The sequence below is a fragment of the Mirounga leonina genome, unplaced genomic scaffold, assembly GCF_011800145.1.
Source record: "Mirounga leonina isolate KUSES-001 unplaced genomic scaffold, KU_Mleo_1.0 Mir_454, whole genome shotgun sequence".
Taxonomy (NCBI): Eukaryota; Metazoa; Chordata; class Mammalia; order Carnivora; family Phocidae; genus Mirounga; species Mirounga leonina.
This window is the reverse complement of record NW_023270763.1, coordinates 17,432,848-17,450,583: the sequence shown is the minus strand read 5'-3', so window position 1 is coordinate 17,450,583 and position 17,736 is coordinate 17,432,848. Positions and strand designations below refer to the sequence as shown.

Here is a 17,736-nt window from a genome sequence, read left to right as displayed (position 1 = left end):
TTGGTCTGTCTCCATGCTCTGGAGTATGAGTTCCACAAGGGTGGGCATTCGTGCCCATTCTGTGCACTGATACATCCCCAATAGCTAACAACAGCAGGTTCTTCGGAAATCAGCAAACCAATCCGTCTTCTGCTGCAAGTGCCTAATGTAGGCTCTGCTCCTGGCCGGTGCTCCGAAAGTTGCCAGATAGAGCAGCAGGTCCGGGACCAGCTGCTGAGCCCTGAGCCCTGAACTCTCCCTGTCAGCCTTCTCCCGCTCTGGCCAATGCTCCAGACAGGTACCGAGGATGTAAAGCGGGAAGCTGGGCTGCTGGGCATGGCCCTCGGCCGGGATGATCTTAGCAGATCCTTGCCAAGAAGCCAGAGAGCCAAGGAGGGCGGGGCCAGACTCTGTCCCTGTCCTTGGAGGATGGGCCTGGGCCCGTGTCTGTCTACCTGGGCCTCAGTTTCCACAAGCGGATCTTGGCTGGTGAGCTGAGGCTTGGGCTGGGATTCCAGCAGGAAATGGAAGGGATGTGGTGAAGGCTGAGAACTGCTGGAAAGGAAGCCAAGAACGCTGAGCTCTGGACTCCAGTATGTAGCTAACACTTCTGGTGACCTCAGGTGAGTCACCAGCCTGCTCTGGACCTCAGGTTCCTCATTTAAAAGTAGTAGCAGTTTTCAAATGCTTCCACTGCTATTACGTAGGGAAATTAAAACCTAGATGATTAAAAAAGAGGGAAAAGAACCATCAACCAATTTTCTGATTATTTTCCAAGTATCCCGTTATAGCTCAGACCCCCTGGGACACTCCACCGGGTTGCATGGGAATCCTGAGCCCAGGAAGTAGAAGTTAGAAGCTTCAGATGTGACATCAGGATGGAATCAGGGAGGGGAAGTCTTCTTCAGGGTCACGCAGCAGATCAGTGACAGAATGAAGACTGGAACTCAAGTCCCCCATTTTCAGCTTGGGCTGGTGAGGGGAATCCCTGGGCCCTCTGATGTCAGTTCCAAGGCTTGGAACTAAGCCCTCAGTTAAACCAAGATGGCCTTGGGTGGAGGCAGGAAGGCTGGGGGAGGTGAGGGCAGGCTGGAGCTGGGGCCACACCTCTGAGTCTCCCAAACATGGGTGGTGAGACCCTGAGCCCCGAGGCACGGTGCCCGCCCTCCTTTCACTGAGAGGCGGGAAGCCCAGAGCCGTAGCCCTCATCACTGGCTTCTCCGCTGTTGTGCGCATGCATCCCACCCCCCCCACCCCCCCAGGGTCTACAGGATTTATTCTGCAGCACGCACTCACCACGCCCCCTTCCGCAGACCTGGGGCGCTGCCTCTAAATGGGGTGTCTCTTTTGGGACTACCAACCATGGGAAGGTCTGAGAGAAAGGGGTGTTGGGGGGGGCGGCTAACTACTGATGAGATGTTATAATCGCTGGGTGTTCTATGTTAAGTGACACACGAAGGCAGGGGCGGGAGGACTGAGCCATGCCGGGTGTGAGGAGAGGGTGGGCCGCCAGCTCTCTAGAGTGCCAGGAAGGCAGAGTTTGAAGCCCAGGAGGCAGGGCTGCAGAGGAAAAACACCCGGCTGGGGATAAAAAGTCCCGGTTCGAGTCCCGGCCCTGCTCGCCCTTCCCCACGTGTACGTACCCTCTTGAGAGAGAGGCCCAAACATTCTGTGCTTCAGTTTCCTCATCTACAAGATGAGGCTCATGATCCCAGCCCTGCCCACCTCTCAGCTCAGACGTGAAGGTGAACTTGGGAGGGTACAGGGTGTCACGGGTCAGGGCCCCACCTGGGAGGGAGACAGACCTTCGCTTTCACAGCTCCAACACTTCCCTTGGTCGAGGCCTGAAATCTCCCTGATCTTGGCTCATCTCCCAAGCGAGGAGGCTGCTTCTACCAGCTGGATAGGATGTTGTGACGATTGTACACATAAATGGCTGCTGCTGAGTAGCTGTGTGATCTTAGGCAAATTACTTAACCTCTCTGTGCCTGCTCTGTCATCTATAACATGAGAATAACACAAACTCCTAAGATGGTTTGGTGGACTCAACGGGTTATTATTTATAAAGTGGTTGAACACAGCCTGGCATATGATAAAACTATAGGTTTTAGCTATTGGTAGTGGTGCAAGGCCTGACTCACGAGGAAAGAAATGTTAGTTGTCATTAATAAATACAAGGGACGGTTGTCATCAATGGACAAAGAAAGGCCGAAGGAGAGTGGGAGAAAGAAGGTAAGAAACAGAAGAGGCTGCAGTTAGACCTCAGGAGGTAGGGATGGTTGGAGGTGCAGGCAGAGGGGGCCTAGTGACCCAGAAACACACATCAGAGCAGAATTCAGGCCAGAAGCAGAAATCTCCGGGCCAGGGTGTAGACAGCCTCAAACCCGAGAACCAGTGGGTGGGACTCACCCAGCCCCCAACGGGGGCCAGGTGAGGCTTCACCAAGGCTCTCTATGAAGAACAATTAGAATGGTGGGGCTGAGCCCCAGGACAGGCCCCGCCAGGTGTCTGAGAGAGGTGGGCAGGCCCTGGCAGACACCAGGTCCTCTAGCACTCCTAAGCGCTGAGGCTGACACGGGGTCCCACGCCACTCCCAGTGCTCTCACCTGGTGGCCTTCATGGGGTCTCAGCCACCCCTGCTGCCGTGTCCCTCACTCGTCTGGCCCACTGCATGTGACACCCCCAGGTGAGTGGACAGCTTACTCCCCAGGAATGGAACACACTCACTGCTTGTATTTATTTTTATTTTGGAGAGAGAGTGTGTGTGCATGGGCGGGGGTGCAGAGGGAGAGAGAGAGAGAATCGTAAGCAGACTCCACACCCAGCACGGAGCCTAACACGGGGCTTGATCTCACGACCCTGAGATCATGACCTAAGCTAAAATCAAGAGTCAGTGCTTAACTGACTGAGCCACCCAGATGCCCCATCACTGCTTATATTTTTATATAATATCTGATTCATGCAAAAGAATATATGAAACATATATGTTACTGCCCACCCGCTTTTCCTGCTCCTGCCTCGGTTTTGGTCCTGGGTTCACTGATTCCCGTGGCTCCTCATGTCACTCAGAGTAAAAGCAAAAACCCTCCCAATGACTGACAAAGTCCTCATGATCCTTCCCACTGGCCTTCTTTATTCCCTCCCACACCTTCTGGCTGCCCCACAAACACACCAGGCACACTTCTACCTACTCTTCCTTCTGCCTAGAACACTCCTTCTTCAGCCCTTAAAATAACTGGCTCCTTGTCCGTCCATCAGGTCTCACCTTTCCATAAACACCTTCTTCCGTCTATGGCTCTCAGGTCTGTCCCATCCCATTCCCACCTACACTAAGACCCTGTGTGTAGCCCTAAGATCTAGATGTTCATCTCTCTTTTTTTTTTTAAAGATTTTATTTATTTGACAGAGAGAGAGACACGAGAGAGGGAACACAAGCAGGGGGAGCGGGAGAGGGAGAAGCAGGCTTCCCGCGGAGCAGGGAGCCCGATGCGGGGCTCGATCCCAGGACCCTGGGATCATGACCTGAGCTGAAGGCAGACGCTTAACGACTGAGCCACCCAGGCGCCCTAGATGTTCATCTCTTAACTTTTCAAGTTTTCTACACATTCTGGGCCCTTCCCAGAGCCCTAGGGTCCTCTCCACTACCCCGAGGGTTCACCCACCTCATCAGACCTCTGAGTCCTGTTGGCAAGATTGATATGAACAACTTCTACTCTTTTCATGATTCTGAATTGAAGTGGTGCCCCTGGGTAGGAGAGAGGAAGACAGAAGTGGGGGCCGAGTACCAAGGTGTGGCAACCACGGTCCTTGCCCATAGAGGTGGCCACCTAGCCGAGAAGCCCGGATGAACATGTGAAACCAGAGAGAACACGTCGAAGCAGGGCAGTTCGTAACTGACCCGGGCCAACAACTTTGCGGCCGGCATTTCTTCACCTGGAGCATGGACATAGCAGTACCTTCCTCACAGAGAAAGAGAGTGACGTGGGCTCTGGAAACGGGCAAGTGTTATTACTCTTAAGAGCACATAAAGCAAAGCTTATCAACTGGCCAGCAAGTAAGAGGATGAGGAGAGAAGAGTATCCCTTGGGATGTCATTGCCATCTGTCATTTCCACCTGCCCACCCATTCTTCCTTAAAAAAAAAAAAATCTGGATTTTCCTTTGGGGAATTTATTCATCCTCTTACAGAGGCTGACATCCCCCCCATGGTGGTTATCTGACAGACCCAACCAGTCACTAGAGTGGACAGTTCAAGAGTGGGTACGTGACACACTGAGAGTCAGTCCCTGAACTTGCTGTCAGGAAAGAGGCTTTCTCTCTGCAGATACGACTAAACAGGTAGGATGTGAATCTGGATCTACTGTTGGCCACCATGAGGGAAGACCCTGCTTCAGGTTGGAGCCAACACATGGGAAAGTAGAGCTGACAGCTGGAGAGGGAGACAGGAATCTTGTTATTGACTTTGGGCTCCTGGATCCAGCTAGTCCTGAAGCAATTATTCTGAAGTGTTCAGGTTCATGAGCTAATCTTTTTTGCTGAAGCTATTTTGAGCTGTGTTTCTGCCATTTGCAGCACGGGTCCCCTCCCCCTCTTTGATCTGCCTTCACAACGGATTTCCAATGTCAAAAAATCACAGACCAGATTTTTTTTTTTAAATGATTAAGGTGAATATATCGTGTAGTAGAAAGAGCACTCTACCAGAAGCCAGTGGAGAGAGAATTTCAGATAGAAAGGACAATGTGAAAACAGCAGAAGCTTGGCCAATATTTACCAAGTACCAACTCAGTATGTCCCGGGCATTATTCTAGGCATTGGAGTTCAGCAGTGAATGGGGCCAGCAGAAAGTTCTGCCTTCATGGAGCTTACTACACAGAATGGAATAAGTTAAAATTATATTATAAGATTATATTATAATTATAAAATTATATTATGACTTAATCAAATTATGTGCCAGGCATTTTTCAACTACTGGCTCATGTAATCTTCACAATAACTCTATCCTGTAGGTATTATTATTCACGTTCCTTATATGAAAAGGAAACTGAGGACCATTAAGGCTTTGTGTCCAAGGTTACCTAGCTAGTAAGTGACAGGTCTGGGATTTGAACCCAGGACCTCTGGTTTTCTTAACCACTTACACTATACCGCCTGGTGTAACAGTTAGCTTTTATGAGCCTTCTCTATATGCCAGACACTGCTCAAACGGGTTTGCACTCACACACACACACACACACACACACACACACACACGTATTCCTCAAAACAGTCCATTTTACAGACCAGGAAACTGAGGTTAATAACACAGTGATAGCAGGACTGAAATTTGAACCAAAATAGTATGGTTTGAGAGGTCATACGGTTTTTCCCCCATCTTTATGCAGGTGTAATTGACCAATAAAATGATAAGCTATTTAAAGTACACAAGGTGATGATCTGATCCGTGTGTACACTGAAAGCTTCCCCCCACCTTGAGTTAATGGACACATCCATCATATCACATATTTTTTGAAGGGGTACCATCTTAGCAAATGTCACTGACATGGGACGGTGTAATCAACTATAACCGGGACAGTCGGCACTCCACACTCCCGTGCTTACCACCTTCAGTGAACCAGCAAAGGAAGGAAGAGGGGCCGGGAAACAGAAACCCTGCCCAGAAGCGAAAGACAGCAAGAGGCCTAGCCCTGCGGCCTCCTGTCCAAACGGTGCCAGGTTTCAACTTGCTAATGAGGTGATTGATGGCTCCCGCATTCGCTGAGAGGGCCAGGAGCCCTACCGGCCGGCCCCCACCTGGGGTCCTCTCCAACGTCCTCGGAACTGAGGATCTTGAGAAATGTGCATGGCAAAAGGGGCGGTGTGAAGCGAGACCAGTTCTGACACACTCATTCATGAATGGTTTTGTTTGTTTAAAGATTTTATTTATTTATTTGAGAGAGAGAGAGAGAGAGCACACAGGGGAGGGGGGGTTGGACTGCAGCACCTGATGGGGGGACAGAAGGATCCACATAAGCAGAGGAGGGGACCCTTCGGCCGTCCTCCCCAGCCTCTGCTCTCGGCCTCCGGTCACTGAGCCTCCAGGCCTTCTTTCCTCGGGTTGTCTTGGCGGCCAGCGGTCTCCTCCTCTAACCCCAGACAATAAATTAGTAAGTAAAATACATAGTATGTTAGAGGGTACTGTGTGCTCTTAAGGAAATAAAGAGGAATTTCAGCACAAAGCACTCCCTAACTTCCTTCTGGCCTTCACTCTTTAAAGGCCCTCCCTTCTCCGTGAGGCTTTCCCTAAACAAGGCGTTTTAAATTGCACAAGCCCTGCCGAAATTCTTGTGTTTGGTCCATTCACTTATCATTGTTTGTCTGCCCCCACTAGAATGTAAGCTCCATTTTACCGGTGTATCCATAGCTTCTTGATTATTCCCCGGCTCGATAAATATTTGTCGAATGAATAAATGAAATGTAACCTCAAACAGTTAAAAAGCAACTCTCCAAACCAGTGCTCCAGAAGAGAGAGAACAGGATAAGGTTGCACAGAGCTGATATAAAACTAAAGTTGGAAGGAGGGGGAAAAAAACAAGGCGGGGGGGTAAGAAAACAAAAAAGCTGGAAGGAGGGTGTGATCAGTCAGGAGTACTGAACCCGGAAGTCCGTGGTTATCTTCTGATTCCTCGGCATTAACTGCTTTTATAATCAGAAAAGCAAAGAACACTTTGTTTTACATAGAAAAAGAAGGCTTCTAGTTAACAGAGACCTGGGTGCTATGTCCAGCCCCAGGGGAGAGGTGTCCTCTGGGGCTGGCTGCTCACACAGGGACTCTGGGGATGGGTTGTTCTCCCTTCCTTGCTTTCTCCCTGCCCCCCCCCCCCCCCCCCCCCCCCCCCCGACTTCCTAAAGGCCACGGAACTCTCTAGAACCTTCGGACGGATGGGGCATGTGGATGTCAGCACAGCTGGTCCACTCCCGGCTCAGCCTGTGACCGGCAGTGAACCCATACCCAGGCTTTTGCCCTCCCACAGGACGTTAGCAAATATTCAGTGTGATAATAAGAATTGCTGGGGCTGAATAACATTTTCATGCTTTTTTATTGAAGTCAAATTGGTATATACCATGTAAGTTTCAGGCGTAACATTCTAATTCGACGTTGGTATATCCTGCAACGCGATCACCACCAGAAGCCTGGTTACCATCCATCACCATGCAATTTTTATATACAAACCAAGGTGGAGTTTCCCCATACTGCCTCTTATGCTCATCCCATTCCTGTTAAATCAGCGAGGGCCACGTGGCTCTCATCACTACGGTGGAGGAATGTCAGTGCAGTTTCGTTTTTAGTTCGACAGCGGTAGGGGACTGAAGGCACCGAAGAATTGAAACGTGGGGAGAATCGTGATGACGTAAGAACAAGGTGGGTGGGGGATGGGGCAGACTTTAAAATACTCCCCAAGTCAAGGAAGGAAGGGAGCAATTTGAAAAGGAAACAAGGAGAAGTTAGAACTGATGTGTCCCCACAGAGTCCAGGCCATGCCCGTTCTGAATAGTATGGAGAGATCTGAGGACGGGAGGGACTGCACCCCCTTTTCCAGCAGTGGACAGACCCCAGACATATCCCTGCACCCACGTGTGACATGGGGGCTGTGGGAAGTGGCCCGGAGTACAGCAAGAGCACGGCTTTGTGGGTTGATGGGAAAGAGCGGAGAGAAAGGACAGGAGTGGCGGAAGAGGGGACACCTTGGTAGATGCTGGTGTACCAAGGGGATGTTGAGGCCAGGAGCAATCTGTGCCCCTTCCCAGCTCTGCTCCTGAGCAACCCTGGAGAAAGGAGAGAAAACACTGTGAACTGACCCCATCAAACACCTGCTGTGGGCAGAAAAGGAGCAGGAAATCTCAGCTTACACAATAGATCACGGTTCTGGCACGCCTGAGCTCTGGTTCTGTCGTTGTTTTAATCACTTACATGTTGCTTACCATGCATTTTGCAACACTTACTTAATCACAGCAACCAACCCTATGTTGAATGGTACTAGGCATTCCTATTTTACATGTGGGGAAACCGAGGCTAGAAAGATCAAGTAACTGGCCCAAGGTCACGCAGAAAATAAGAGAGCTGGGGCTTGAACCCACGGAGTCTGGGTCCAGAGCCCATTCTCTGTGCTACTCTGCGGGTTCCTTAAGTTCTTGTTCGGGGTCGGGTGCCCTAAGTGTTTGAAAAGCTCCGTTTCCTTGAGTTCTCAAAGCCATTCCAGGAGGTGGGTGTACTCTTCATCTCCTATTCACAGATGTGCACATCAAGATAGAGAGTAAATAATAACTTGTCTCCAGTCACAGCCAAGTTCGCAGACAGGATCTGGACATAGGTCCGGGGGACCATAAGCCTATTCCAGTCACTATTGTGGAACCAACCATCCCCAAACATAATGCTGTGCAATGAACATTTTATTATGCTCTGAGTCTGTAGGTGGGCAATCAGAGGGGGCTTGTCTCTGGTCCCCTGTATGTCGGGACTCATCGCGGAAGACTCAGTGGCTGGAGGTTGACTCTACAGCGGGGGCTGGAACCATCTGCAGGCTCCCTTCAATCACACACTTGGCTTTCAGCTGGGGCTTAGGCGGGGCCGACGCGTGGCCTTGCCACGTCATCTCCCCATGTGTGTTGTTTTGGACTTTCTCACAGCAGGGCGACTGGGCTCCAGAGCGCAAGGTAGAAGTGCATGGTGTTGCGGTATGTTATGCTACCACGCCTCTGCCTGACTCTATCAGGCCAGGAACTCCCCAAAGTCCTCCCATGTTCAAACGGAACACAGTCCCGGGCGCCTGGGTGGCTCAGTCATTAAGCATCTGCCTTCAGCTCAGGTTATGGTCCCAGGGTCCTGGGATCGAGCCCCGCATCGGGCTCCCTGCTTGGCGGGAAGCCTGCTGCTTCTCCCTCTCCCACTCCCCCTGCTTGTGTTCCCTCTCTCGCTGTGTCTCTCTGTCAAATAAATAAAATCTTTAAAAAAGGGGGGGGGAACACAGTCCCGTGTCCCCCATTTGATGGGAAGTTGGCAAGGCCACATGGTAAGGAGAGCACAGGGGTTGGGAGCCCTTGCCGTGACCGTGTTCGGTGTATGCAACCCAAGACAAAAGCCCCCTGTGTCAGACGTCCTCAAACACCACTGCTCATCAGAATCACTCTGCAAACTCCCAAAGCCCTGGCTCTATCGCAGACCAATGAAATCAGAGTCTCTGGGAGGGGAAGCCAGGCATCTGTATCTTCTTTAACTCACCCGTAACCAAGTAATGACGAGGCCTCCTCCCCTGTATGCAAAGCACCTGGCAGAGTGGCTGGCTCGTAAACAATCAGTGTTTCTCCAAGTGTGAACACCTGTGACTCTTCGTGCACAAGGTTGTCGACGGTGTGCACAGGTGGACTGAAAAAAGTTATAGTTAGGTGTTTCTTTTTATAAAATTCTAGTTATGACAAGTGATTGTGGTTTTCCACTTTCAGTGGTTATGTCGTCTCTCTCTCTTTTTTAAAGTAGGCTCCCATGCCCAGCGTGGAGCCCAACTCGGGGCTTGAACTCACAACCCTGAGATCAAGCCCTGAGCTGAGATCAAGAGTCAGAACACTTCACCAACTGAGCTACCCAGGGGCCCCTGATCTCCTTTTAAAATATATTTGAGTGAAAAAGGTAAGGAGGTCACTTTATTTTATTATATATTTTTTAATGATTTTATTTATTTATTTGACAGAGAGAGACACAGCGAGAGAGGGAACACAAGCAAGGGGGAGTGGGAGAGGGAGAAGAGGGCTTCCCGCTGAGCAGGGAGCCCGATGCGGGGCTCGATCCCAGGACCCTGGGATCATGACCTGAGCCGAAGGCAGACGCTTAACCGACTAAGCCACCCAGGCGCCCCTAAGGAGGTCATTTTAAAAGTTCTAAGTAGGCAGTGGTATGGCCGAAATGCACATAGGGTAGAAATCACAGAAGTGCCGAGTGAGAGGAGACCGGGAAAACCTTGGGGCAGAGGATCAATAACGGTAGCCTTCACTGTGCCTATTATTAGCATTACCTTTAAGGAGTGCCAGTTAAAAATCAACTATGGGGTGATTCTGAAATTTAAAAAAATACACATCTGAGAGCTGAGTGGGCGTAAGAGACCTAGGTGTCTGGGAAGCCAATAAAGAGCCCCATGGTGAGTGTCCTGATTCTCGGCAAGGAGCCGGGAATCCTTTGAACCGTGGCAACCTGGTGGGGAAACATCCGTAAGCTCCCGAGGGGCAGTAGAGGTCAGCCGTCCCTCCGTTCTTAGGAGGAACCCTAAAAAGCGGGGAGACAGACATTACATGCAACTAGGGGATCAAAAAGAAAGAGGGTAGAAGAGTGGGTGGAACAGAAGAGGGAGGTTCTGGGTGGGGAGAGTCAAGAGCGGGTTCTTGTCCCGATTGGGTCCTCATGTGAATTTCAGCCACTCCCTGCCCCTTGCCCCACCAGGCCCTTCTGCAAAGGATAGAGAATGGGACTCTAACTCCCAGGATCTGAACATTCAGTAATTCCAAGAATTATCTGGTTCCTGGAACAGCCTAAAGGCTTTCCAGGGGGAGACTGTGCCAGGGAAGGGCAAGGCCAGGGAAGGCGAATCAGAGTGAGAGTAGCAGGTGGGGCCTTCTGGCAAAGTGTCAAAGGACCCAGAGCACAGGGAGTGGCCAGGTTCAGCTAGAGACACAGCACTTTTGATGGGAAGGTGGCACAGCAGACTGTGTTTTCTCCTTTAAAGTATCTTTTGGGGGCGCCTGGGTGGCTCAGTCGTTAAGCGTCTGCCTTCAGCTCAGTTTGAGCCCCGCATCGCTTCTCCCTCTCCCACTCCCCCCAGCTTGTGTTCCCTCTCTCGCTGTCAAATAAATAAATAAATAAATAAATAAATAAATAAATAAATAAAATCTTAAAAAAATAAATAAAGTATCTTTTGACAGGACAGGAAACTGAGGCTCAGAAGGAGTAATTAACCAGAAATTAACTAACACCTAGGATTCCACGTTGTCAGTACATGGTTATTCTCAGGCACATAGTGAAAAAGGAAAGGCCTAGGCTTCAAAAATTAGACCTAAGTTCAAAATCCCACTCCTGCAGTTTGTGGCTGTGTGACTTTGGGCCAGTTACTTACCTTCTCTGAACCTTGGTTTTCTGGGATGGAAAATAAGGTCAATAATAGTCTGCCTGTTGGGTTATTGAAAGGATTAAATGGGACAATGCCTATAAAACACCTATCACGGGGCGCCTGGGTGGCTCAGTTGGTTAAGCGACTGCCTTTGGCTCAGGTCATGATCCTGGAGTCCCGGGATCGAGTCCCGCATCGGACTCCCTGCTCGGCAGGGAGTCTGCTTCTCCCTCTGACCCTCCCCCCTCTCATGTGCTCTCTCTCTCTCTCATTCTCTCTGTCTCAAATAAATAAATAAAATCTTAAAAATAAATAAATAAATAAATAAAACACCTATCACGGAGCAGTAAGCCCGATACTTGGGAGCTGTGGCCGTGATTTTTTGAAGTTGACACACCAGATCCGTGCTGGGCTGAGAGCTCGCTCCTCTCATCTGCCCGCTGAGTTCAAGAGCAGCCACTGGCCCTAAGGCCTGGTTCCGATCATACCAGGGTCCCATTTGTCCCTCTTTGCAGTCCATGCCTTCAACCAGGCCCTGGTAATGCGACAGGCATCCGATAGGCATTAACTGAGTGAATAAATAATCTATCAAGGAAAGAGGGGCTCAAGGGGAAGTCTGAAGGAGCTGTATGCCAAATGCTAGTGAGAACCTGGGCACAGGTTTGTTGTGCCTGTGATTCCAGAGCAAGTGTCTCCCTGGGTGGAGATGAGGGGACAGGGGGTGGTGGAGGGCTGGTGATGGAAGACTTTGAAGAGCTGAGCCTTGCAGAGTGGGTGAGATTGAAGGCATCTCAGGCAGAAAGGACCAAAGGAGCAGAAGCTTGTTCAGGGGCAGGTGGGAGAGTTAAGATTTCGACCCACATTTTTTTTTTTAAGATTTTATTTATTTATGAGAGAGAGAGAGAGCACAAGCTGGGGAAGGGGAGGGGCAGAGGGAAAGGGAGAAGCAGACTCCCCCTGAGCAGGGAGCCTGGTTTGGGGGAGAGCTCAATCCCAGGACCTTGGGATCATGACCTGAGCCAAAGGCAGATGCTTAACTGACTGAGCCACCCAGGTGCCGCTTCAGCCCACATTAACAAGGTGCTCTGAGAAGGAATCAGGCAGCTCAAAGGCGGCAAGTTCCCTGTCCCTAGTGGTATTCAAGCAAGCAGAGGCAACCCTGGTCTGGAGTGCGGTGGGGTTGGACTAGATGTCCTCTAATGTTCTACCCAGCCAGAGATTCTGTGACTGTTAGTAGGTCAGACTCAGGGGAGGCCGATGCACTGAGATTCGCAGAGGTTCAAGCTGGTCCTGATGGGCTGTGTACCTATTACTGTTCCAACAGGTGCATCATTCCTCTGCTCATGTTCTTAGGTCCCTAAGAACAATTGGCTCCAAGTTTTGCAGCCTAGGGCTTACATGAAAGGGCAGGAGAAAAGGAAAAATGCTCTGCCCAGGGCCTAGGGGTGTTCTCCCTCCTCCTGTTGAGTCTGCCTGTGGAAAATGTTTCTTGCTGGTTTTTTCCAGTATTCACTCTCCTGCCCTCCCCAAGTTTTGGCCAACACGTGGCTAAGCACCTAAGTACCATGCTTCCCAGCCTCTCTTGTAGTTAGGTGTGGCCATGTAATTAAATTCTGACCCGATGTAATGGATTCTACTTTTAGGTCATGGCCTTAAAGATGAATTGGTGTGGCTTCCTCTGGTCCCTTCCCCACTCCCTTTCCACAGGTTGAGAGGCAGATGTGATGGCAGGTACCGAAGCCGCTCGTTTGGACCCCAAAGTGGAAGCCATGGTTTGTTTTTGTGTGTGTGTGGTTTTTTTTTTTTAAGATTTATTTATTTATTTGAGAGAGGCAGGGGCAGAGGGAGAAAGAATCTCAAGCAGACTCCATGCTGAACGCAGAGCCTGACACAGGGCTCGATTTCACGACCCTGAGATCACAACCTGAGCTGAAACCAAGAGTCAGACGTTCAACGGACTGAACCACCCAAGTCCCGGGGAAGCCATGTTTTGAGGGTGGCAGAATAATGAGGCTAAAAGTAGCTGGAATCCCTGACACAATGAAGTTGTCATTTTAGCCCAAGAGTACTGACCCTTGGAGCTGTTATGTGACAGAGGGAGAACTTTCTATCCCATTTTGAGTCTTCATTACAGCAGCCCAAACCTGTATCTCAATCGATAGATCCTCTTATTTGCCCTATGTCCTTCTCAAACTCTGGTCCTGAGACTGATTATATATACGAGGTAAGGATCTTCCTCTGCCGGCTGACCTCCCAGAACCCTGTCCTGGCATCCCCCTTGGCAGAGGGACTCCCCGCATAGGTGAGGACAGTGAGAATCCTTGAATTTGAGCCCTCGGTAATCTGGGGCAAATCCTTTAACGTTCTAAATCCTAGTTTTCTCCATTTTTAGGTGGCACCAGTAAATACCATTCACTTCAAAAGGTGGTTTTTATATATTTTTTATTTTATTTTATTTGAAGTAGGCTCCACGCTGGGTGTGGCCCCAACGAGGGGCTCGAACTCATGATCCTGAGATGGAGCCCTGAGCCGAGATCAAGAGTCGGAAGCTTAACTGATTGAGCCACCCAGGCGCCCCCAGAAGGTGGTTTTATATGAAAATGATATGATCAATAAGATTGTTTTTTCTAGAAATGGAGAGGAGCCGGGGAGGGGGCTTGTTTCCCAGGCAGCATGACAAAGAAACAGAAATTTTTCTTGCATTTCATAAGAAACCACGGAGACACAGTCACCAAAATATCTGTGCACCAGAATAACACGCTGGCCTCTACCTGTCCAGGCAAAATCAGGTACACCCTCTCCCAGGCACACGACCAAACACGGACACTAACAAACCCGGCTACCAGGGGCTGGCGCAAACGCAGGCAGGCGTGGGCAGAAACGCGGACACACACCACCACGCAGAGAGGGGACAAATCCCACACACAAGCTGAAGCTGTACTTTGTTTATTGTCCTTCCCACCCTTAGGGAGGTCCAATTTCTTTGCTGTCTTTCTTTTTAGGGGCTTTTTTTTTTTTTCCGACTCTGCCTCTCCATTCCCTGCCTCTTACTCCCTATCTTGTCCTTTTGCTGGGGCTGAGGGCACTTCCTTGGTGGCCCCTCAGAGCCTCAGTCAGGTAGGATGAGTCCTGGGGGAGAGAAGGGGGGGAAGCAGGCCTGGGGCCCTGCCCCCAGGTGCCAATTCTCCCATTCTCCGATTCTCCGCGGTCCTGTTTCCGTTGCTGGGTGGTGTCGGTGCTCTGGCCTCATCTAGGGCAAGGGAAGAGAGGGATGGTTCTAACCCCACCTCTCCTGGTCACTGTGTTTCCAGAGAAGGGCCCTACCCTCTCTGGGCCTCTGCGTCCCTCCCCGTAAACCAAATGTCCCTCCCCATAAACCAAATGTCCCTCCAATTGGAAAGGTTCTGTGTTTCCCCCTTTGCTCTGGTCCCTAGGAAACTCAGAGTCGAATGTGTGTCTCATTTTATTCTACGTTGAGACAACGGCTCTTGGGTCCCTTCTTCCCACCCAACCACACACATTCAGGTGCGTCCTTCCGAGGCGGAGGGACCTCTGGGTCCCCCGATTCCTTACTTCCAGCTCCGCCTCAGGACCGTGCCCCTCGCTTTTTCCGCTCTGTGTTCTGGAGCTTGGTCACCAGCTTCCTCTCATGGCCACCAGGGTTGGGACGGTTGGTGTTGGTGGCAGCTTCTCTCTTGGTGCGACCTTTCCGGCCTCCCACCCCTGGGAACCAGGCAAAAGGCTGAGGGGAGGTGGACAGAGGCATGGTACATCCAAGGAGAGGCAGGGGGCCGGGAGTGCGGGGTGGAAGGGGCATGGTTTGGGGGAGGCAGACTGGGGAGTGGTCACCACCTAGCTTTGGGGCAGTCATAATCCCCGTTGCCCCGTCTGTGGAGTGAGGGGCCCCCGATGGTCTGCTGTTGCTCCCATATTCTAGGGGTGCGTGAGGTCCCAGGGTTGTGCAGGACAGCACTCAGTGGAAGAGGGGTTAGATGGGGTGACTTGAGGGGTCAAGAGAACAGGGTAGAGAATGGGTTGGGGGTGGGGAGAAGGCCAAGGAGGCATCCTAGTTGGGAGTGTGGGGTTGGAAGTGGAGGGACCAAGAGGGTGAAAGGGCCAGAGCTTACCCAGGTAGGAATGAGCCAGGCTATAGAGGTCATACTCATCCAGGCTGGGGTCTTCATCCTCTGGGTCTGGGGGCTGCTGGGCCGGGCTGGCTGCTCTCGGCAAGGAGGCCATCGTATCTGACTCTCTCTCGCTGTCTGTCTCTGTGTCGTCTTCAAAAGCTTTGTTTGTGTCTGGTTTCCCGACACCTCCCTGTTCACTGGCCCCAACTTATAAGACCACGTGTCCTCCTCAGGCCCTGTCTGATGCAATCTGGCGCTTTCCCAAAACCCGACCCAGTAAACAGCAATCACGAGAGGGGGAAAGAGTCGGTCCTGTGAGTCCCAGCCCCTTGCCCTCGCCTCCTCCCTCTCACTGGGGCTCGCCCAGCTGGGTATTTTTCCACAGAGGAGATCCCCGCCCCTCAGGGAGGAGGAGGAAAGAGGCAGAGTCTGAGCATAAACAGTCCTTGGCATCATGGCCAGTGGGGATCCGAGGGCCTCACCTGGCCGACTCCTTCCTGTCCGTCCCCTGCCCCCTGCCACACAGCTGACCCCCACCCCAATTCTGGCTCAGACTGAGGACGCTGGTGGCAAATTGTGGCGTGAAGGACACACCACGAACTAGGTCAGTGGTTCTCACCCCTAACACACCCAACACCCCTTTTCGATAAGAAACATCTGGAAAGCCCCCTTAATATCCTGAGCTGTGGGGGGGAGCGGGTCCCTAGGTAGTTTCCCTCACCCGAGAGGGAGGCTAGCAGAGTGGTTAAGAGTGCGGATTCTGGAGCCAGCTGCCCTGGGTTCAAACCTTTGATCTACTACTTCCTGGGTGACCCCGGACAAGTCGCCTTCCCTCTCTGTGTCCCGGTTTTCTCTCCTGTAAAAATGAGGGTGATGATAACTGCATTGACCTCACAGAGTTGGTGAGCGAATGGAGTGAGATACCACAGGGAAGGACAATTGCAAAGGGGCCTGGGACCGTGTAAGCTGCACTGCAGGAGTTATCCACATAATTTCCAGAAAAATACTGCCGTCCCTATAAGGTAAAGGCGACGTAAAAGGAAATTGATTTATTTTTATTTTTATTATTTTTTTAAAGATTTTATTTATTTATTTGAGAGAGAGAGAATGAGAGACAGAGAGCATGAGAGGGAGGAGGGTCAGAGGGAGAAGCAGACTCCCCACTGAGCAGGGAGCCCGATGCGGGACTCGATCTTGGGACTCCAGGATCATGACCTGAGCCGAAGGCAGTCGCTTAACCAACTGAGCCACCCAGGCGCCCCTGATTTTTTTTTTAATTTCTCTTTTAGGATTTTTTTTTAAGATTTTATTTATTTGAGAGAGAGAGAATGAAAGAGAGAGCACGTGAGAGGGGGCAGGGTCAGAGGGAGAAGCAGACTCCCTGCCGAGCAGGGAGCCCGATGCGGGACTCGATCCAGGGACTCCAGGATCATGACCTGAGCCAAGGCAGTCGCTTAACCGACTGAGCCACCCAGGCGCCCTCTTTTAGGATTTTTTATTTATTCATTGGAGAAAGAGAGAGCATGAGCAGGGGGGAGAGGGAGAGGGAGAAGCAGACTCCCTGCTGAGCTGGGAGCCCAATGTGGGGGAGACTCCATCCCAGGACCCCGAGATCATGACCCGAGCCAAAGGCAGGCGCTTCACCAACTGAGCCCCCCAGGCGCCCCAGGAAATCGATTTACTATGAAATAATGTCTTTCAAGATGTGGATATACTGGGGTAGAAGATATGAAGTAAACAGGTGTTTGGACCCATTTAATACGAATTAAGGGAAGGGATTCGGATAAGAACCGCCTGAAAAGTGGAATTTTCCACCCTCGCCTGAAGGGATCTGCCCTGTGTGGGTTAAGTTCACCCAGAGAGGCCACACCCTGCCCACCCTTGTTTTCACTGAGGTTTATGGACCAACTCTCACAGGCCTGGGCAGGAAAGGAGGCCAACACAACCTTCCAACTTTTTTTTTTTTAACCTCTGTGGTCTCCAGCGCAATAGGACGGGCTGGGGCCATCTCTGCTCCCATTCCCACTTCGCTGTGAGCCCATTCAAACACTGTTTCATCTTAATGTTACCTAATTTCACCTCCCCCCGGACCCTGTAATAACCCAGTTTTGTCCTTCGCTTCACAAGAAGAGGCACTTCTGCTTGCGTTTCTCCCTGGCGTGAGCCAGAATTAAATTTAGTTTTTGTTTTTCAGGTTTGGTTGATTTGTAAATTCTTGAACATCCAGGAAATGAAAGTGAGGTCACTTGAATAAAACACAGTTTGGGATCATTACGTAAGGACCAGGGGAAGGCCGCCCCAAAATGTGCCGCTTTCGCGTATTGGTAATTTTATTTTATTTAATTAATTAATTAATTTATTTATTTATTTTAAACAAGGTAGTTTGCGTTTTCTCTCTCTCTTTTTAAAAAGATTTTATTTATTTATTTGACAGAGAGAGACACAGCGAGAGAGGGAACACAAACAGGGGGAGTGGGAGAGGGAGAAGCAGGCTTCCCGCAG

At 50.8% G+C, this 17,736-nt stretch overlaps 1 protein-coding gene across 1 annotated transcript; it reads right to left on the bottom strand.

The window, feature by feature from the left end:
• Positions 1-14,037: 14,037 nt before the first annotated feature.
• Positions 14,038-15,498, bottom strand: NUPR1 (nuclear protein 1, transcriptional regulator). The gene is made up of 3 exons (XM_034988965.1): positions 15,235-15,498; positions 14,681-14,830; positions 14,038-14,357 (listed from the first exon to the last, which is right to left on the bottom strand). The coding sequence occupies exons 1-2, from the start codon at positions 15,344-15,346 to the stop codon at positions 14,694-14,696; spliced, it is 249 nt and encodes an 82-aa protein (XP_034844856.1). The 5' UTR covers positions 15,347-15,498; the 3' UTR covers positions 14,038-14,357; positions 14,681-14,693.
• Positions 15,499-17,736: the final 2,238 nt, after the last annotated feature.

Coding starts and splice junctions, on each gene's coding strand:
- NUPR1 (XM_034988965.1), bottom strand. CDS start 15,346: ATGGCCTCCTTGCCGAGAGCAGCCAGCCCGGCCCAGCAGCCCCCAGAC. Junction 14,831..15,234: donor CCTGGCTCATTCCTACCTGG/GTAAGCTCTGGC, acceptor CCTGGTTCCCAG/GGGTGGGAGGCCGGAAAGGT.